General features: G+C 36.5%; 1 protein-coding gene across 1 annotated transcript in view; it reads left to right on the forward strand.

The window, feature by feature from the left end:
- The window catches only part of LOC150091542 (P2X purinoceptor 4-like), a 151201-nt gene that overhangs the window by 25644 nt on the left and 103002 nt on the right, over positions 1 to 22555 (forward strand). The window contains exon 3 of the mRNA XM_090384477.1: positions 15754 to 15825. Within this exon, the coding sequence (XP_090240603.1) occupies positions 15754 to 15825 (72 nt within the window). The remainder of the gene's footprint in view (positions 1 to 15753; positions 15826 to 22555) is intronic.

Genomic DNA, 22555 nt, shown 5'->3' on the forward strand with positions numbered 1-22555 from the left:
GTGAAATCCCCCAAAGCAGTTTTCCGACCCATCCAACACTGCCTCGATAGCATCAGCAAATATTCTTGCACCCTTTCTATTTAAGTGTATCCCATCCCTTTAGAAGCATCTCTCCTGGTTAACAAGCACAGACCACGCTGAAAGAAAAATTGTACTCCTTGAGCTTTGCACATTTCCTCCAGGGTCGAATTGATTCACAAGTGCTCTCATCATGTACTCCCTCCTATCGTGTCTGGGGCAGAATTGCAGACACTTTCAAATTTAACCCTGACTCATGACTTTTTTTGTAACATTGACCTGTAGTTGTTAAGTAAATCTGCAGATCTCCTACTCTTAATGTCATTAGTGCCAACGTGTACAACAATATCACCTTTTGTGCCCTTTAAAAGATAATATATGCTTTACCACGTCATCAACTTTTGCCCCTGGCAGACATACCCTGGTCCTGTTCCATCTATCTTTTTTTACACAGTATATTCCCCGTCTCCTCTGACAATAGAGTCACCAACAATAACTAGTTCCTTTGAGACCAGCGTATTCTGCCTTGGAGATTGCCGCTGTGTTGCCTGATGCCCAGGAGTGAGCTCTGGTGTTGAGTTGGGCAGCTGAGAGCTTGACGGACCCCTCATTAATTTCTTCGAGGACATCTACCCTACACCTCAAGCTCTCATAGATGCCCCAATAGAATGCTGAGGTTGATGCCTAATTTCTAGACATTCTCTGCACCTGGCACAAACAAGACATCCTCCTTGCTAGATCATGTTCTATTCCAGAGAGTTGGCGCCTCCGTAGCCAGGTGGGCAGGAGCAGCAGTGCTTAGCACACGCTTCTTGATTAGACCGAAGTTCGAGCCCGGTGACCACCAAATACGGAGGAAGCGGGAAAGGTCAGGGAATGACCACCGCATATCCTCGGAGCGGTGGTCATTCCCTGATTAGTAACTAAGATTCCCTTAGAGCATTAGCAACTAAGGCCATAATATGGCCTTAGTTGCTAATGCTCCTAAAAACCAAATAACAAACAAACATCCAGAGAGTTCGGCAAAACGTTTCACTAGTTACACAATTTTTTTAGGCTGTGATGCGTTGGAGAATCACCCCCCCCCTCACTCCTGCCACTTTGTGCCCATTGCTTTGGTGCTCTAGTGTGGGGCATGATATTTTAAATTAATAAGATCAATAAATTGAATTAATTAATTGTCAATACTATGCTATCTAATAGAATCCTAAATACAGTGATGCGTATTACGCTATATAATTATACGTTAGAGCTACCTAGTTACCACAATTGAAAATTTGAATTCTCTTCTACTCTATACAAAAACAGTGGCTACAAGATTTGAACGGAAATAACGGTTTTACGTATATTAAGTAGTAATCTACAAAAACTCTATCTAAATTAAAAAATAAAAATAACCAGAGTAACTATAACTATAAGACTACGTATAAAGTACAATATAAAATAACAATTAGGTAAATAAAAAGGCAAACACTTATCGCTTTTTCGGAGCCTGTAATTCACAGCTGCAATACAAGACAGGTTCTATTGTCTTGTATTGTTTGCTTCACAGACCTTGGACTTACAATTCCATGGCATATAATAACAGTACTGCTGCAGGACCCCCCCCCCCCCGCTTCAGGTCAACTTTGAACCACACTTATAGATAAGTGGGTTGGTTTTTTTTTTTTTTTGCAGAAAAATATTTAGAACAGCAAATCTGTGTTCTACGTGCTTTCTCTATGTGTACTACTTCTTTTAGAACTTTTGATTCTATTTCATCATCAGCTAAAGATAAAGCTGACATAACGCAATCTCCTTTTTTTTTTTCTCCAACAATTGTATTGATGATCTCAATAAATTACCCCTGCCATAACAAACACTCTCCACTTAATGCGTTCCATAGCCTTCTAACAGAAGAATATTGGAATTCTGAACAATATTAATACTAAGAAAGCCCAAGTCCTGGTGCCATTTCTACACTTGTTCTCAAAACTTGTACTTCTGAACTCGCTCCCTTTTGTGTTGCCTTTTTATACTTTCCATTTAGGTGGAGTTTTTTTCCATTTACATGGAAATTTGCATATCCAGCCAAATCCAAAAAAAAAAAAAAAAAAAACAGCGATAAATCCTTTCCTTTCAGTTTCAGTGGCCCATTGCACTTTACCTCTGTTCTTTCTCAAAAGTAGAAAAATATGTCACAACTGTTGTTAATTCTTAAACTGTCTCGGCCTTTTTTCTGACAAATGATTGCTAATACTAATTCCATCAGTATTAGCAATCATTTGTCAGAAAGCTTGTTGATCCACTGGTGATATACTGGCTTATGTTTATCTTTGGACAAGTTTGACAGGACAGTTCAGTGAAACTCACAGTTGCTATTAGTGTTTCTAAAGTTTTTGACTGTGTTTGGCATAATGTGCTATCTAAATATGCTATTTGGCATAATGGTATTCTAAGTATCTTCTACAAGATAAACTGCAACTAATGTTAGCATTTCTCAAGGTTCAGTGCTTGTTGCAGTTTATCTTGTATATTTAATCTCTTTCTTCCATTGACTGAAAATTCTATCCATAGTTTTGCTAATGATAGCCCGCTATATTTCACCCTCCATTTTATAAACCTTATCCTGCTAAAGAAACATCTTTAACTTTTGAATAGTCACCACCAATTTGTTAAATGCCAGCATCCAGGTAATTCTCCAGTGGACTTAAGAAAACTTAACTTTAATCCTGAAATTTGGACCTGTAGTTTCTCCTCAAAAAAAGTACTTCACTCATGCTAATCTTTGATGATGCACACAGAACACTACATAGCATAGTCTTAAGTGGCTTGATATTCCTATAATTGCTGACTTAACCAGTGTGCTTTACATTCATCAAGTTTGTTTATTGTACTCCTAGCATCAGTATATAAGCAAATATGTGTTCCTATTTTGACTCTTAGTAACCCAACCCATGTTCTTTGTTTTTCCCATCAGGACATTCAGCTGATTGTAATCCCTACTGTGTTGCTTTCCAGGTTACTGTATTTCCCAATAGAAGCATGCAAAAATCGCTCTTGCCTCTATTGTGGCTGCTGTTAACCTGTGTCTGTGTATCCCCCCCCCCAATGCCAGCAGTTCCTAAATTCAGGATGAGAAACAACTTTCCCATTGAGAAAAATGCAGCCAATTAGGAATAATCTAAATTTAGAAATCATAAATATAAATGGTAATACATATCCAGTTTTAACATCAGATTCAGAAATTTAACCTGAAATATGATAATGTCCAGATGATAAATAGCCTAAACCTAAAAATTAGCAAGATAGATCCTGGTATTATTTTTAATTGAAATGCTCTGTGTATTTATTTTGGTAAATTGTTCTTTATTGATGTTTTACATTTTTTGTGATATAATTTTATAATTTTTTTAAAGTGCTTTGTCATATATCATTTATTGGTGGCTGCAAGAAATTTCTTAAGTTAAGTAGAGTGCATAATTAAAACAAATTAAACTGCTGATCTTAGACTGCGTATTTTTTTTATTTAAGTTTTGTTCTTTCTGCATACAAGTCTTATCTTTTATAATTTTCTGACGTTTTACATAATTGTATGTGAAACGAATTCTTTGAAAAAACATTGCTTTTCTAGCTTGTGATTATATGAACAAAAAGTTAAAGTTTGGAATTAAAACCTAGCATAATTGGAGGGGATAGGGGAGTACAGAAATCTGATTTCTGAACCTCCTTCCCCTTTCAAAAAAAGTGTAAAGGCTAATTTCTAGAAATGTAAATATCTTATATAAACTCATTCCTCAATTCATAGGTTAAATTCTGTACTCAGTTAATATAAGATGAAGCAAAATGACTGTTTTAAACCAAAAAAGTTTGCTGAAGTAATAATTTCTGTGAAACATGAAATGTAACATTAATGATACCAATGCTATAGCTTTTCAGTTGCTTCCTTAATAACATCTCTAAATAAATTAATACCTTTTAGAAATATTGAAAATATCCTATACTGCAGTGACCAACATCTAATCTGGTAATATACATTTTTATTAGAATGATCAACATGCATTCAGCATCTCTGGCTGGACTACACTCGTCATATACTAAAAGTGACACTGAATGCGAGATAAGTAAACTCTAGAAGGAAGGGAATGAATCAGATTGGTCCACTTGATGTTGATGGTTCGACTGTTGATGCTCCTGCTCAGGCAGCCAACAAACTGAATGAATATTTTGCATCTATATTCACGTGAGGAATTTTGTAGGGAAGTGGAGGCCAGAAGTTTATCAAACTCTAACAGGGAGCTAAAGGATTTTATAATAACTGAGAGTAAAGTGGAGAAGAAATTGTTGAATTTAAACATAAGAAAGGGATACGTTCAGTTATATTAAAGGAAAAAGCATGCAAGCAAACAAACCCTTAGCCATTATTATGAGAGCATATGTGGATTCAGGGGAGGTCCCCATGGACTGGAGATGTGCAAATGTCAGCTTTATGTCCAATTCACAAAGGGGGGATCAAAGGGAGACATGACTAATTACAGACCTGTTAGTTTAACTTCTGTTCCAGGGAAAATAATGGAGTCACTGGTTAAAGAAATATTGCAGGATCATCTAGACAAGACTGCAGTTATAGTTCAGACTGCAGTTATCGTAGCATACAGTCAAATTGGATGCTACGATGTGGTCACAAAGGAACTGTATGCAAAAGATAATTTTGGTATCATATACTTGGATTTCAGGAAAACTTTAGATATTGTTGCACATGGAAGACTGCTGTACAGATTGGAGCAGTATATCATTAAGGGCAAGTTGCTGCTATGGATAAAGCGATGGCTGATTGGGAGAAGACAGAATGGTAATCAATGACACTGCCCATGGACTAATATTATTAGTGGAGTTCCACAGGGTTCGATGTTGGTCCCATTGTTGTTTTCTCTATTTATCAATGATATTGATGAACTGCAAACTTGGGCTTAAGCCTGATGTATATCAGGCTTAATGCCCAAGTTTGCAGATGATATGAAGGTTGACAGGGTTGTTAATGATAGTACACTACTGCAACAGGATCTAGAAAAGTTGAGCAGATGGGCTGAGGTGGCAACTGAAGTTTAACATTGACAAATGTAAAGTACTGTATATGGGTAGCAGCAACCCTAGAGTAATGTACCAACTGTGTGGTGCTACAGTTAGATTAGGGGAGAACAAAAAGATCTGGGGTAATTGTGCAGGCAGTCTTTCAGAATGCCCATGGTGTCTTGTCAATGATATACAGATTGGCTAGTAGGAATAAGGAGGTGATTATCCCTTTGTATAAGGCGATGGTCAGGCCACACCTTGAATACTGCATACAGGTATGGGGGCCTCATTTTAGGAAGGATGTAGAGCTGCCAGAATGAGTAGAGAGAAGGGCAACGAGATATGTGAGGGCAACAAAAGGTTGCTCTTACCAAGAAAAGCCTAAGTTCTGCAAATTGCAGCATCTGGAGATTAGGCACCTGCAAGATGGTCTGATTGAGGTGTATAAGGCCTTGAATGGTTTTGAGCAAGCACTGAGCTGATGGGATTCTTCCTTTCTCAGATTACGCACTTGCCGGGGCATAAATTCAAACTGAGGAAGGACAGTTGTAGAATAGATGTGCGGAAATTTGCCTTTAGCCAGCAGGTGGCTGATTGCTGGAACCAATTTCCATCTGCTGTTGTAGAAGTTGACAGCTTAAATAAGTTCAAGGAAGAACTAGATTTTGGAGTGAATGGATAGGTGAAATGAATTGTTTTTTTTTTTGGCTGCTGCTGTATAAGCATCTCTCTTGCATTATATGCCTCTATCAGTGCCAATGCTAATAAGCTAGATTCTTTATATAAGGCAGTGGTTTTCAGGGTGGTTAGTTACAGCAATCAGGTTATGATGCTGTAACAAGACCTAGAAAAATTAGGCAGATGTGCTGAGAAGTGGCACTTGAGGTTTAACATTGATAAATTCAATGTGCTAAATATGGGCAGCAGCTATCCCAGAATAACATACCATTTAGGTGGTACTACTCTGAAGGTAGTGGAGGAAGAAAAAAGATCTGGGGATAATTGTACAGTCTGGCATGAAGTTTCCTATGAGGTGTAGACAGGCTACTAGGAGAGCTTATGTGGATTCTGTCAATGATATACAGGAATTTTGCCAACAGGGACAAGGTGATGATTGGGCATGGTGCATAGAAATGGTTAGACACATCTTGAGCACCACATTGGGGTCTGGAAGCTTCATTTTTGAAAGGATGTGGATCTATTGGAATGGGTGCAGAGAAGAGCAAAGAGATCAGTGAGAGGAAAGAAAAAAAGGGGTTCTCTTACTGGGAAAGCTTCAGTTTTGCAAATTGCAGCATCTGGAGACTAGCCACCTGTGAGGAAATCTGATTGGAGTGTCTTTAGGCTTTGAATGGGAAATGCAGATCCAATTCTTGATACTGAAGGATTCAATCAGTACAGTTTCTGAGACTATATGAGTGGACATAAATTCAAATTAAGGAAGCATGGTTTCAGGATAGATGCACTGAAATTTTCTTTCAGCCAGAGAGTGATTGATTGTTGGAACAAATTCCATCTGGTATTATGAAGGTAGGTAGTTTATGTAGTTTAGTTTAAATAAATTTAAGGAAGAATTAATCAAATTATTAGAAAGATGGACAAATGAGGTGGGTATTTTTTTCCCTCTTTTTAGCTAATGGTATATAATCTTGCTTCTTTGCATCATTTGCTCTACTAATAATACTTAAAATAGCTTATATATTTTAAATAAAATAATAATTTAAGGTTAATTGTAGCAAAATTACTATAACTTTTATTTCAATCTTTATATACACAGTCATTAGAATAGAGGCTAAATGTTATGTTATTTGGTTTTTAGGAGCATTAGCAACTAAGGCCATATTGCTCCGGGAATATGCGGTGGTCAATCCCTGACCTTTCCGCATCCTCCGTATTTGGTGGTCACGGGTTCGAACCCCGGTCTAATCAAGAAGCGTGTGCTACGCACTGCTGCTCCTGCCCACCTGGCTTTTGGCATTTCCTTTAGCCTCTGGCTAAAGGAAATGCCGAAAGTTCCCTCTTTTAATGAAAATACAAAATTAGGTCTGTTTCACAAGACCTAACCTAGTGCTTCAGTAGTTACTTTTGATATTTCTTGGATTATTGATTTATAATCCTAATGTGTGAGAGTTGATAGTGTACTACTTTTAAATAACCCAAAGATTTGAAAAAAAAAAAAAAAAAAAAAAAAACGCTGGTGGTTCTACTGAGGAAGTAATCATAGAAGGTACATGGCTTTTTACAACTACTAAAAGATGCTATTCAGTTTTTGGACCTAAATGGTTGTCATATGAACTGATGAAATTTATGGCAGAGATATGAAAAATATATGGTTGCATATAAGTTATTAGGATACAGAAGCCTACAGCAGATATAAACTAATTTACAATCAAGTCACAATGGTTTAAGCAAGCTAAGGCAGATTATGAGACGTGTGGCAAAAAATGTGAAGAAAAGTAGCAAAGACTTGTTTACTTATGTAAACAAGAAAGAAGGAAAGACAAGAAAAGGGATGAATCATTGTTTTCTGTATTTATTAATGATAGTAATGAAGGCATATCAGACTTTGTGTAAGTTTACAGATGATATGAATTTGGCAGGGTTAATGACAGTAATCAGGGTATAATACTGCAACAAGATCAAGACAAATTAGGCATGGGGTATGAGAAATGGTAATTGAAGAAATGGCACTGACAAATGCAAGGGACTATATATGGTAATAGCAATCCTAGATTAACTTGCCAACTGCTTCATACCACACCCAGGGTAATGGAGAATGGAAAAAAATAAGCTGTGGTAATTGTGCAGATGGGGTGCTAGGACAGCTCATGAGATTTTGTCAATGGTAAACCCCGGGGGCTCACATCTGGTGAGTATGGGCTTGGCACACCCAGGGTCCTGAGCTGGATATCATCATTCTTCTCTTTCTTGGTGATTCCCTTCTAATTTCGACACACACACACACTCTCTCTCTCTCTCTCTCTCTCTCTCTCTCTCTCTCTCTCTCTCTCTCTCTCTCTCTCTCTCTCTCTCTCTCTCTCTCTCTCTCTCTCTCTCAGGGTTACTCGGGAACTGTTTTTTTTTTTTTTTTTTTTTTCCTGGTGCAGCATAAGCCTTAGGCTTCCTTGCATCATATGGATATTAATAATAATAATAATATACTCTAATTTTGGCAGCAGGGATTAGTAGGCAGGTGATTATATCATTGTACAAGTCAATGGTTAGGTTTCATCTTCAGTAATGCATACAGGTCTGGAGGCAGCATTGTAGGAAAGATGTGGATCTGTTGCAGTGGGTGCAGAAAAGAGCATCGAGATTAGTGAGGGGAACAAAAGGGTGATCTTACTAGGAAAGGGTTCAGTTCTGAAAATTGAATCTAGAGACTAGGCACCTTCGTGGAGATCTGAGGCTTTTAAAGCTTTGATTGGATTGATTAAATTGAATGCTGATGACATTCCTCCTCTTGCTCAGTCTACACAATTTCCAAATTGAGAAAGGATGGTTGCAGGACAGATTTGTGGAAAGTTACCTTCAGCTTGTGGGTTATTGATTGTTGGATCAGACTTCCATATGATGTTGTGGAAGTGAGTAGTTTGAATAAATTCAACTAGGAGCTAGGGAACTTTGAGGGGATGGTCAGATGATATGGAATTTTTTTTTTTTTTTTTTTATGTATAAGCTTAATTTCTTGCATCATTTGCCACTACTAATACTAATAGCTAATCTTAAAAGTTGAATTGTAGGGTTTGTGGAGACCATAATTATGAACACTTGCTACATCTGGGAAAATAACATGCTGCACTTGTAAGCAGTGCTACTGGTGACTGACCGAAGGCCTGACATACATAAAAATAACAGCTGTTGGTCATGAGGACATTGATTGATGATGCTGTTGTTACAGTCAGAATAAATTCCATTAAGTTGTCAGTGATAAGTTCACACTTCCAGTTGGTGTTATGCAAATTCTGAGTCACCCTGTTCATCCATAAGAAATCAAAATACTTCTATTCAGGTGTAAGCTGTGTGTAAAACCTCAGTTTTCTTGATAACTATGCTCATTTTTAAAATGAAATCTTCTTTTCATCATTTATTTTTGATCTTTTTGAAAATTCAAATACATTTGTAATTAAAATATATATTACAAGTCTATTTTAACTATATTTGTGCTTTATCCTTTTTAAATTCTTATTTTAGTTATTTTTTATAGGTATGTTATTGTATATAACAAAGGTTATCAGGAGTTTGATGGTGTTGAAAGTGCTGTTACCACAAAGGTAAAAGGAGTTGAATATACAAATTATTCAAGTGCTGATTTTGAAGATTTTATTAAAGACCCAAGTGATTATAATAGAATTTGGGACATTCCAGATTTTGTTGTTCCCCCTTCAGTAAGTAATTTTAAGCCAGTCACATTATTTTAATTTCAGTAAATATCAATTTTTTGAGTGATCATTTAAAGGAATCAGTAGTGTCTGTTGTCTTTGATATTTAACATCCTCTGCAGATTGTAGAGAATATCACTTCCAAGCTACATGTTTGCATGTGTATGTTCAATAAAAACTGCTTTCTATTTGGAAATTTATTTTTAGAGATACTTCTGGTTTCACTTATTGTCTCTGAAGTTTAATCACATTAAGTTAATGTAGTGACAAGTTCATCAAAAACATTTTTATGAGAGCACAGCACACTGCATTTAACCTTTTAGTTAGAATTGGTTACAATTTATTAATTTAAATTTCTTATACATCCTACCTTTTTTTTTTTTTTTTTTTTTATGGAGTTGCAAATGTATAAGCATATTAGTTTCAACATGTTCATCTTCATATAATAAGCCTCTTCAACAAATAAATTTTGATGAAATTTAATATTTGGTTCTTCTGAAAGCTTTGTTGAGCCAATCAAACTTTCATTAAAATCAGAAGAATATCTGAACCCCCCCCCCCATGATTTTTCCATGTTATGTAGTTGACTGAAGTGCTGCAAATTCTACCAGTGCACTAAGTGTACAAATGTGAATGGATGTGTAGAACAATTTGTTTAAGCACTTTGTATATTAGCAACAGCTTTTTTTTTTTTTTTTTTTGGAAGAGTTCATATTTTGTTATTAATTTACTGAATATACAAAGTATGATCAAAAGGTTAAGAGACTGGCTTTGTATCTTGAAATTGTGGAATCATAATGAGTTGTGACCTGATAATCAGGTCAACTAGACATAGTATTACATGAATCGCCCGTTTATCTGTAGTCATTTTGAATTAGTGCACATTGTATAAGGTGTTTTGTGTGTTTCATCATATTTTTAAAATGAGTGATTTTCCTGTGCAGTCAATTTGTCAAATTAGAGAAAAGTGTAACAGAAACTTGCAAAATGTTAAAACAGCTTTTAGAGAAGATGCTGTGTGTCATTTGAAGATATTTTCAGTAGTTATAAGTTTGAAGAGCCACTTGTCCTTGAAATATCATCCTTGCTCTCACTTCCCCTTTCAACTTCAAAAACTAACAATCGAATCATTCGTGATCTGATCAGGAGTGATCATTTATCTATCTGCAAAGTTGCTAGAGAAATTGATATTTCTTATGGGATATGTCAGTCAGTTTTATTTGCAAGATTTTTGGACTGCAGTGCATTTCAGTGAGGTTTGTACCTGGCATCTTCATTTGATGACCATGGAAAGCTGAGTTCTTGCCTGTCAGGATTTTTGTTAACATGCTATTACTGACCCACATTGTTTCTTCTGTCATTACTGGTGGAGAACCATAGGTGTGTATGGCTATGACCCAAAAACCAAAGCTCCAGTCCTTTTAGTGGAAAATTAAATTTTTTCTAAGTCCTGATGAAGCAAGCAGAAAGCTTTTCAAAAAATTTTGAAAATATATTGCAGGAGAGGTATTGGTCACAGAGGAATGCAGATTTTATGGTAATTCTCTACAAACTGTTTTTTTTTTTTTTTTTTTATGGAATCACACTTTTAGTTCCAAATATAACCAGGAGGGAAAATTTGTCCAATTTCCCTGTCTGACTATATTTGTATCTACCGAGTTAAATTTCCCTCTCCGGCCAATTTTTTAGGTGTATTGGGTTAAATTTCCTCTTCTGGGTATATTAGGTTTCATTTATGGTTATATTGGTATAAAGAGTGCCCACAGAGAAATTAGGCAGCTTTTTTTTCTTCATGGAAGAAAAAAAAAAAAAAAAACAACCATTGGAATTGCTACAACTTATTGACATGTATCTCTTTCAACAATAGGCATTTCGAGATCACTCCACAACCAAAAAACTGTCAATTTCAAGTCTGAGCATTGAGAGGGCACTGTCTACCAGGTAGACAGTCTGTGCCAAAGGTTGACAGGAAGTAATTGTTTTTATTGGGCATGTAATGTAGATTGATGCACCATTGTTCATAAATGTTATGGTGACCTGTACCTTTCTTAAAGCTAGGTGACATATTGTCAAAGCCAAGTGTTCTCAGCAACTGTGTCAGGTTATCAGAAATTATTTTCAAAATAGATTCAACTGAGTAACCTCAAAACAGCAGTCTCTCTCTCTCTCTCTCAAGAACCAAGAGGATGTCCCCAGGGATCAGTTCTGGGACCCTTCTTCTGGAACATAGTTTTGGACAGCGGGCTTTTGCAAAAACCTGGCAACATCTCTGCCTTTTGCTTATGCTGATGATTTGGTTCTACTAATTCCAGGTCAATCACGCTTTCAAGTAGCACAATCTGCTGATATAATTGAGTTAATCAAGTGATCTAGTATAAATAAATTATGAATGTCTGTTATAAAACAAAACTGATGGTTTTTAAGGGCAAGTTAGATTACAGAAGACCTCCTAATATAAAGATAGACGGTAAACAAATCTCTTTGGTACCTCAATTAAAACATCTTGGCATAATTTTAGATGACAAATTAACCATCTCCTCTCATGTTAATTACCTCGCCTTGAAGATTAAGAAGTTCACTGCAGCAATTATCCGCATTTCCAAATCAGACTGGGGACTAAATAGGAAGACTCTTACTGTATTATACAGCACTATTCATTCCAATAAAAACATATGCTTCAGGAGTCTGGTTTCATAGAGCTTAATGTTAATCTTCTTTCCAAGCTTATCTCCATTCAACAGATTATGCTGCTTGCTATGCTCTGCAGGTTCTTGCTGGATTCTTACCCCTAGACCTGTATGTCATCTTCAAAGGACTGGGCTATCATCTAAAGCAAAGAGTTCCTAGCAATGTTCTTGGCATCTTGTGTAGCCTAACTGCTGACATCAAAAATGAGAAAAGGAGAATTTCGAATGAACTTACCAATGTGTGGCAATCACAATGGGATTCCAGTACTACTGGTCAAGTCACCTGCTCTTTTGTACCAGTTGTTACCTTTCCTCTCAACAAGAATGTTTGCAAATGGTTTTCTCCCAACTTAACAACATCATATATACTTACTGGGCACAACTCCATCAACTCCAAACTATTACAGTTTGGCTTGTCTGACACCAATCTCTGCTTGTGTGGTGCTGAGAAATCTGGACGCACATTCTGTATTGCTGCAACCTATACCACAATGACAAATCTACACTACAAACTGCTGTCAGTTCTGAAGGAAATGAAGAGGCACTGATTGAAAATTCTCTATCGTTCTCAGCTCTACAAAAATTTACCTCTGCTGTTTTCACCAAAAGAAAGCAACTTTTCTCGAGTCTATCATCATCTCAACAACAACAACAAGGAACCAACCCAACTCCTGCAACGTCTGTCGATATCTCTAGAAACTGACTTCTTTGAAGTTTTCTGAGTAATGCAGACAGGCTGCCAGGGCAGGTCATGGGGTTTTGTCAATGATATATAGGAATTTTGCTAGCAGGGAAAAGGTGATTGTCCCTCTGTATAAGGCAATGGTCAGGCCCCACACCTTGAGTACTGTGTACAGGTCTGGAGGCCTCATTTTAGGAAGGATGTAGCTTTGCTTGAGCGTGTACAGAGAAGGGCAACAAGATTGGTGAGGGGAATGAAGGGATCCTCTTACCAAGAGAGGCTTAAATTCTGCAAATTGCAGTGGCTGGAGACTAGGCACCTGTGCGGTGATCTGATTGAGGTGTATAAGGCCTTGAATGGATTGAGCACGCTGAATTCTGATGGATTCCTTTCACTTGTTCAGATTACGAACCTAAGGGGGCATAAATTCAAATTAAGAAAAGACAGATGTAGAATAGATGTGCGGAAATTTGCCTTTAGCCAGCGGGTGGTTAATTGCTGGAACAAACTTCCATCTGTCGTTGTGGAAGTTTATAGGTTAAATAAATTTAAGGAGGAACTGGACAGGCATTCGGAGGGAATGATATGATTTCTTTTTTTTTGGATGATGCTGCATAAGCTCATACACTTGCTTTCTTGCATCACATGCCACTACTACTACTTCACCTGCCATCTTATCATCTACGTTACAGCATCCTTGCTGTTTTAAATCTAAACTGTTTCAAAATGCACTGCTACACTCACCTTGTTTTATTTATGTTTTTGCCTTTTTTATTGAAGTAAAACTTCTTTAAGCACGCCCCAGGCAGTTTTTACATGGGAGTAACTTGCATCCGTGGATTTACAAAAATCACCACGAAAATGCGACACTAAATGATTCATCACACCCTGCCATTGTACCACTCCGCACTAGGCACAAGCGACGCAGCACCATATGTAGCAGTGGCGTATGACATAATCAAGTACCCCTACAGTGCGGCCAGGGTGTAACTTGCAAGCATGTCTGGTTTACATTTTAAATTGCTGCATCTCAGCTTCTAGCAGTCCAAATTTAAAAACCAAAATATTTTTTTCGTTATTCTCTACTGTATTTCATAAAAACTTTCCATGGAAATTTTCAAAAGCTCAATCTAACCATGAACAGTGATCTGACAATTTCAACGACTAGATCTGGAACAACCATTGATGGAGTATTTCAACAACACTTACTTTAAAAAATAACTTTGAAATCTGAAATTTATGCATCATATTTTAGTTATCATAAGTCAATTGTATTGATGTTACCATATTAAATCTGTAAAAACTTTGTAATAAACTTATAAAACAATTGTAAAATATTAAACCACTGTAACATTGAAATAATAAATGATTCTAAAGAAGCTTCATGCAACTTTTGCTATGCATGCTCGGCACAATTTTTTTTTATTTTGGTATACACTTAGCTGTGGCCCACCTCCCACAGCGGAGGTGGGCCACACTTGGGCAGGTTTTCCAGGTGATCACCTTCCTGGTGACAAAGAGGCCAGAAACAACTAAAGAATACACACACACACACACACACACACACACACACACACACACACTGCACAAACATAACACTACATGCATTTCTGGCCATTTTACAGAGTTTCTGTATAATCACAGAGTACCTGGGCAGAGTTGAACTAACATTCTGGAGCCGCCGTACATAAGATACTATACAAACCAGTAACTGAAGGTTTTCAATCAATGGTGCAACATTCCTGAAAGAAAAACAGTTCGATGACAACTGATATAGGAATGAGGATTGCCCATTGCCGAAAAATGGTGTCATGGGTGTTCATCCTTCCCCTTTCTGAAAAATTGTCTTCGTCTAACCAAAATCATGTTTAACAACTAAGACATTCCCGGCTCACTATTTGCAACCCCTGCCCCCACAATTGTCTCTTGCTTTCAGTAAATCTTGTGGCAGTTGCTGAACATTCTGTATTACCATACTTTTGGAATAATCTGGGGTAATTACTCTAATTCCCCCACCTCCAGATCTACCCTTGTTTGCGATGTTCAGTGGTGAAAAGTTAGCAATATATCATTAGCAATACAACTAATGATATTTTGAATATATGAACATATATATAGAGTTGGTGTGAGGAGTTTTTTTTATACAGTAATTTACAGTGATGGAAATCAACATATAGATTGTTAATATTTTCAATATCTTTTTAAATTAACTTTTGGCAAATTCTTGTAAAAAGTTAATTAAAAGAAGGTTAAACCAATTTCTTAGCAATACCTTAGCAGCCATTACATAACATATTCCTTTAAAAACATAACAAATGTGTTTTTTTTTTTTGCAATCTTTTTAAAAAGTAAAGACCACAAAGATATTATTTTTAGGAAGTTTCTTTCCATGTGCATGATCATCTATTTGAAAAAATTATTTTTTTTTATATGAATTTCAAAATATAGCATTAATAGGATGTTCTTTTGTAATTTATAAGTATTTATCATATGTCCTGTTAAAAAACCTAATTATCACTTATTAGTGTTTAAATCATTTTAGGTTTGCTTTGTCTTGCAATTTTGCATTTACATGTAGCATTAAATCATTCTCTGTAGCACTGTCAGCTTAATGCATCACACAGATTTCACAATGAAATTGCTTAATCCTAGTTATTATTGCACCATTTCCTGTTTTTTACATGTAGATGAAACCAGGTGAGTTGTAAGCCAGTTAATATTAAGAACCCTGTACTCTTTTAGAGAAAAGAGAGGATTAACATTTACTGGTAGTTAAGTTTATATTTCCATTCATATGGTTATTGATTTGTTAATATGTATTTTAACCTTTTTAATTTTTGTTATTATGCTTGAAGTAAAATTAAATTAATTTTTTTTGTAAAATTTTAACTGACATAAATTTGTTACTTTCACTATTTTCTTTTATTTGTAGGAAAACAATGCTGTATTTGTTACAACCAATCTTATAATAACAAAAAATCAAGCGAGAGGTAATTGTTCTGAGGTGAGTTACCGAATTTTTTAAATTATAAAGCTGTTCTATTTGTTTTAGGAATTCTGTCTTTAGCTATTCTAATTTCAGATGTCCTATTTATTTATTTATTTTTTTCTCTTTATAAAATAACCTCTAAGGAAAGTATTGTTCTTCATTAATAAACAACTTCATCTTTTAATTTTCTTAATCCTTAATTATTGCCAAGTGCCTGTCTATTTTTTGTTTGTAAAAATAGTTAATTTCCTTGCCAGAAAATAACCTAGAAATATAGTATAGGGATATGGCCTGTTTTAATTTAAACTGTTTGATGAAGATGCAGGACAGTGGCACAGACCATGGTTACACTTGCACAGTCTGTAAGGGTACTTGTATGCAACACTGAAATAAAATATGCAATAAAATTGGTAAAATGACTGATTTCATTACATATTTTAAGTAGCTGTAAGGAATATATTTAGTTAGTAATAATAAAATAAATAAAATTACCTTTGTACTGGGTGTTTCAAATGTATGTGCAAAACATTCTGCCATGTATTTTTGGGTCCAGAATGGGGTGGGGTAAGGACATGTTCTATTCTGAATGGTTGCGTAGCTATGGTTGTTTTAATTAAAAAAAAAAACGGCTGCGGAGTTTTCACAATAAAAAATGATAAAATAAAGGATAAGCAGACATTTTCTAGTAAAATGTGTATTAGTATTTGCAACGTCATGTAAGAAAGCAAAGCTTATACACAAAAAAACTTAATTTGCCCATTCCTTCTGATAATTTGTCCAAACCTTTAAATTTATTCATACTACTCACTTCCACAACGCCAAAGGAAAATTTTCACTGTATTCTTTGGTTGAATTCAAATTTGTGTACATCTATTCTGCAACCATCCTTTTTAAATTTATGGCCTCTTCTCTCTCTCTCTCTCTCTCTCTCTCTCTCTCTCTCTCTCTCTCTCAGAGAGAGAGAGAGAGAGAGAGAGAGAGAGAGAGAGAGAGATTCCTTTGTGCTCTCCTCCTCCTCTACCCTTGCCAACAGATCCATCCATGTCCTTACTAAAATGAGGTAACAAAACTTACATGCAGTATTGCAGATGTGGCCTAACCATTGCCTTTTACAGTGAGATGACACTTCTTTGTCCCTGTTATCAATCTTCCTGTATCTCATTGACAGAATCCCTTGACCTGCCCTAGCAGCTTGCTCAGAAAATTTTTTATCAGACTGTACGGTTACCCCACCTCTTTTATACCTTGAGTTTTGTAGTGTAATATGGAAAAGGTTGCACAAAACGTTTAGTGCAATCAGTATGTTCTAAGATTACCACTACCTAAATGGTATGTTTTTCTCATACTGCTGCTGCTACTACCATTTCCTAAATGCAGTACCTTGTATTCATTATTGTAAAACCTCAATTGCAATTTTTCAGCTCATCTACTTAGTTTATCTAGATCCTCTTGAGATAGCCTCATTACTCTCATTAACTTGCAAAAAGGATTCTTCTGCTCCTATGCTTATCTTCAATGACACTCGGATTTTTAGACAAGATAATATATCTCTATTAGGGATTACCCTGACTTATAATCTGTCTTGTGCATAAGCCGACCACAAATATTGCTTCTGAAAAACTGGGTTTTCTCTCGTGCTCTCAGTGTTACATTTCTTCTCAACAACTACTCACTCTGTGCAGATTTCAAAGCTGCCTACCATGGAATATTTGTTCCCACATCTAGGTTGGTGCCTCCATAACTTTTCTCAGGCTTTTAGACTCCATTCAAAAGAGGGCAGTTAGGTTAATTAATGACAGTTTCTCCACTCTGTCTCATAGACATTGTTTCTGCTGCATGCCTTTCTGTAGATCCTTCCATGGGCATTGTTCTTCTGAATTGGCTTCTATAATTCCCCCATCTCTCTTCCAAACCAGTCCAAACACGTGGTACAACCAATCAGAATCTTTTTACTGTCAAACTTCAAACTCACAGAACCAACTTTTCTTCTTCCTTATTTATTCCTTTGACTTCAGTTTTCTGAAACAATCTTCCTTCATGTGTATTTCCTGAAAATTACAATCTACAGAAATTCAAGTCTAATATCGACAAGTATATTCTTCAACTTTTAACCAGTGCCTGATACAAAGTGCACTATAAGTTATAATACCTTTCTTATTTGAGATTTTCATAAAAAAAAAAGAAAAAACACTGTGCTCAGTAATATTAGTAGTAGTAATGACAAATGATTCAAGAAAGCAAGCTTATATAGCATCAGCTAATTAAAAAAAAAAGAAAGAAAAGAAACAAACAGTTCACTAATCTGTACCATCAAGAATTTGTCTAGCTTTCCCTTGAATTTATTCAGCCCATCCATTTCCACAACAGATGGAAACCTGTTCCAACACTCAACCACCTGCTGGCTGAAGGCAAACTTCCCCACACCTATCCTGCAATCATCCTTCCATAGCTTGAATTTACGCTCCCTCATGTCTGTAGTTTCAGAAAGTGGAAGAATAACATTAACATTCAGCTTACTCAATTCATTCAAGGCTTTATCGAATCTCCCTGCAGGTGCCTAGTATTGAGATGCTGCAATTTCAGAACTGAAACCTCTCTAGGTAAAAGCACCCTTTTGTTCCCTTTGCCAACCTGCCTTCTCTGCACCCATTCCAGCAAGTCTACATCCTTCCTAAAGTGAGGCATCCAGACCTGTATACAATACTTAAGATGTGGTCTAACCATGGCATTATACAAAGGGATAATTACCTCCTTATCCCTGCTAGCAAAATTTCTGTATATCATAGACAAAACCCCATGAGCTATCCTGGCAGCACATCTGCACTACTCAGAGAATTTCATGTCTGACTTCACAATTACCTGCAGGTCTTTTTCATTCTCCACTACCCTGATAAGTTATTCTGGGGTTACTGCTACCCATTTGAAGTACCTTGCATTTGTCAATGTACAATTTCAATTGTCATTTCTCAGCCCACCAACCCAATTTTCCTAGATCTTGTTGCAGTAGCTTACCCTGACTGTCATTAACCAACCTTTGTATTATCTCCAAACTTAGACATTAAGCCTGATATACCTTCATTTCACTGATAAATATTGAAAACAACAATGGACCCAGCAGTGAACCCTGGGGAACTTCACTAATAACATTAGTCCACGATAAGCAGTGCCCATTGATAACCACTCTCTGTCGTCTTCTTCCACTTAATCATTCCTTTATCCATAGCAGTAATTTGCTCTTAGGGCCACATTGCTCCAGTTTGTACAGCAGTCTTTTATGCTCAACAGTATCAAAAGCCTTCCTGAAATCCAAGTATATGATATCAAAATTATTTTTTGCATCCAATTCCATGGTCACTGCATCATAGTAACTTATCAGATTTGATGTTACTATGATGCAGTAAATCCATGAAAATCCATGCTCTGATTGCAGTATAACTGCATGCCTGTCCTAATGGTCCTGCATTATTTCTTTAACCAGTGACTCCATATTTTCCTTGGAACAGATGTTAAGCTAACAGGGCTGTAATTACTTATGTCATCTTTTGATTCATTCCCCTTATGAATTGGGGGATATATTTGCACATCACCAGTCCATAGGGACCTCTCCTGAATCCAGGGATGCTCTCATAATTATGGCTAATGGTTTTCTTACCTCCTTTTCTGCCTCCCTTAATATAATTGGATAAATTCTATCCACACCAGATGCTTTTTTTATGTTTGTCCTCAACAATTTCTCCTCCACTTTCCTTTTAGTTATAACAATGTCATTTAGCTCCTCATTACAGTGTGATAAACTTCTGGCATCCCCTTCCCTTAAGAAGTCCCATGCATGAATGTAGATGCAGAATATCTATTCAATTTGTCTGTAATTTGAGCAGGTTCGTCAACAGTTAACCCATAGACATCAATTGCCCTGATGTGATTCAATCCTTTCCCTCTAATGTGGCCGACCGGGCTAGCCGGGTGGGTAAAGTGCCTGCCTGGCAACCCAAAGGTCGCGGGTTCGATTCCCGCCTCGGGCTTGGATCAAAGTACTGCAAAAACCTTGGGAGGTGCATTATGGCCACAGAAGCCTATGCGCCAACAACTACCAAAAAAAAAAAAAAAAACCCTCTAATGTTAATATAAGCATTGAAGTCTTTGCTGCTTTTTTTGGCATTCTTTGCCAGAGACTTCTTGTAATCTGCCTTAGCTTGCATATCCTCCTTTGTGACTTGATTACAGACTAATTTATAATTATAAATGATTATCTATTTGAAAATATATTTTTAAAACAGATGATCACTTTTATTAGGCTTTAATTTTATTAGGAAAGAAATTAGGCTTCTGTATCACCTGATAATTCATACAACAATCGGATGTGGTACAGTATCAAAGGATTTAATGAAATTTAAGTCTTGTCTGACTAGCATATTTAATTATTGTAATGAGATCATAAAACAGTGGTATGCAAGAAACAACTTTTGACATTGTTACCTAAATTTTATTGCAGCCTTTGACAGTTCTCTATAAGCGGTCCATAAGTATTAATTCTCTATATGCATTTGTTCTGCTTAATTCTTTGGATATAATATGTTGAATAACTTGACCTTTTTCCTGTCCTTTGTCAATTTTTATAATATGATTCTCAGTTAATACCATGTACATTTTGTATATAGGTTGTCACCTTCACATTACATTGACATTTTTTAGTACAGTGCACTGATAGCTCTCTCCTCAGAAAGAAAAAATTGTTTTTATTATTTTCTATATCCTTTTTATTTTTATACCAGCAACAGTAAATACAAGGTGTGCCAGTGAAGTTCCTGGACTGGTGCAATAAAAAGAACACAAAGCGAAGGAGTACAAAAATGGTTTTATTTTTATTCAAAGTAATCACCATCTGATTGAATGCACTTATTACACTGTTCTAACACTTTCTGAAAAGAGTCAGTGAGGAGATGATGTTCAGTTTGGTCGTTATGTTTTCTTTATATCCTCGACATCCTGAAATCTCTTTCCCTTGAGGACAGTTTTCACCTTGGGAAAGAGGAAGTTCTCTGGTGCTGGAATGAGAGAGTAGGATGGTTGGTTGATCTGTACAATGGCATATTTCTTCAGAAATATCTTTACAACAAGAGCAAAATGTGTGTGTGTGTGTGGGGGGGGGGCATTTTGTGCAACAAGAACCCAGCTGCCTTTCTCTCTAAATTGCAGCCTCACCTGGGAAATATGTTTTAATATTCTTTGAAGCACTTGTACATAGAATACAGTATCGACTCTCTCCTCCTGAGGTGCAAATTTCTTGTGAATCACACACCTGTTTGTTGAAAAACAGGATTAGCATTAACTCGATCCTGTACTTCTGTAGATGAAACTTTTTGGACCTTGGTGATGATTTTGAAGTCTAGTGCATGCTCTGATACTTCATCTCTGGGTTGAAGAAGATTATTGCAAGAATAATTATAATGAGATGTACAAAATACAGTTTGTTGCAACCTATCTGTCACGACCACAGGCCAGGGGATAAAAATAAATTTTCTGTTTTCTGGGATGACCACAAAGTCAGAGGAATTCAAAGCACATGTACTTATGTGCCATCTCGCCTGAACACTTGGCTATGGCGGCCGTAAAAGATATAGAGAATACATAAAAACGGCACCGTATTTAGCAGTCATGGACTTGAAAACCCCAGTCACTTTAAGCACGTGTATTTGTGCACTTTGGCTGCTGGCCACTCACACTTGTACTGAAACACCCAACGCATATCTCCAGTGACAATACAGTTGAGGAATTTAGGCTCATCTTAACAAGTGTGGATGAAGTCTTTGCATGATGACACTTTTTGTTGCTTCTGCTCTTCCATGAGGCAGAGTGGCACAAATTTTGCACAGACCTTCCTTTTCTCTAAACTTTCGTTCAGAATTTGATGAGTCATCTCCTTATTCATATCTTGATGATCACTTGCCACAATTTCCTGAACTTTTGCAACTCTGTCCTCATTTCAGGAGGTTGACAGACACACTTCTTGGGTCATTGTGAATATCCTCACGTCAATCTTTGAACTGTTTATACCCAGGGGTCCCCAAACTGTGGCCAGATCCAGCCCGCGAAAGAATTTTATCTGGCCCACTGATATTTCAATTAGATCATAAAAATTATTGTTAATATTAGATCACAATAAAATTTATGAAAAACATTTTACAGATTACTTTAACATTTGTCTGTTGATTAATAGTGTTGTTCTATGTGTTGTCAGCTTAGTCTTGTTACATATAAACTTTATTTCCACTCAAAGTTATTCTCTGAAACATCGTTAAAATAATCCATTAATCTTGACCCTGTCATTAAATAGCAATAGACATTAGAGACAGTGATTAGGGATTTCCATATCCCTTGCCAGCCTGCGCACCAACTCTGATGTCTAGAGTATGGGAGCAAAGGTCACCCCCTAGGTCACACAAGAATCCCGGATCCAGGATAAAACCTGACACCAGCAGCATGGCCTGATGATTGGTATCGGTAAGATCCTCAACCAGCCTGCATATGAACCCTGATATACAGAGTATGGGAGAAAAGGTCACTCCTGGCTTCTACTATACAAGAATCCAGGATAAAAATGTGACACTATCCTATTGGTTAATGGAGTTAATCCCTCTGCTATAAATTAACTGCTGGCAGCCTGTATGCACATAAAGTTTCTGGTAGCATCGGCAAGAGGAGGCTGTCGGCAGGTATGAATTTAATCTCTTTGTATTACCTTAGA

Source organism: Mastigoproctus giganteus, chromosome 1 (assembly GCF_048544385.1).
Source record: "Mastigoproctus giganteus isolate SK-2022 chromosome 1, ASM4854438v1, whole genome shotgun sequence".
NCBI lineage: Eukaryota > Metazoa > Arthropoda > Arachnida > Uropygi > Thelyphonidae > Mastigoproctus > Mastigoproctus giganteus.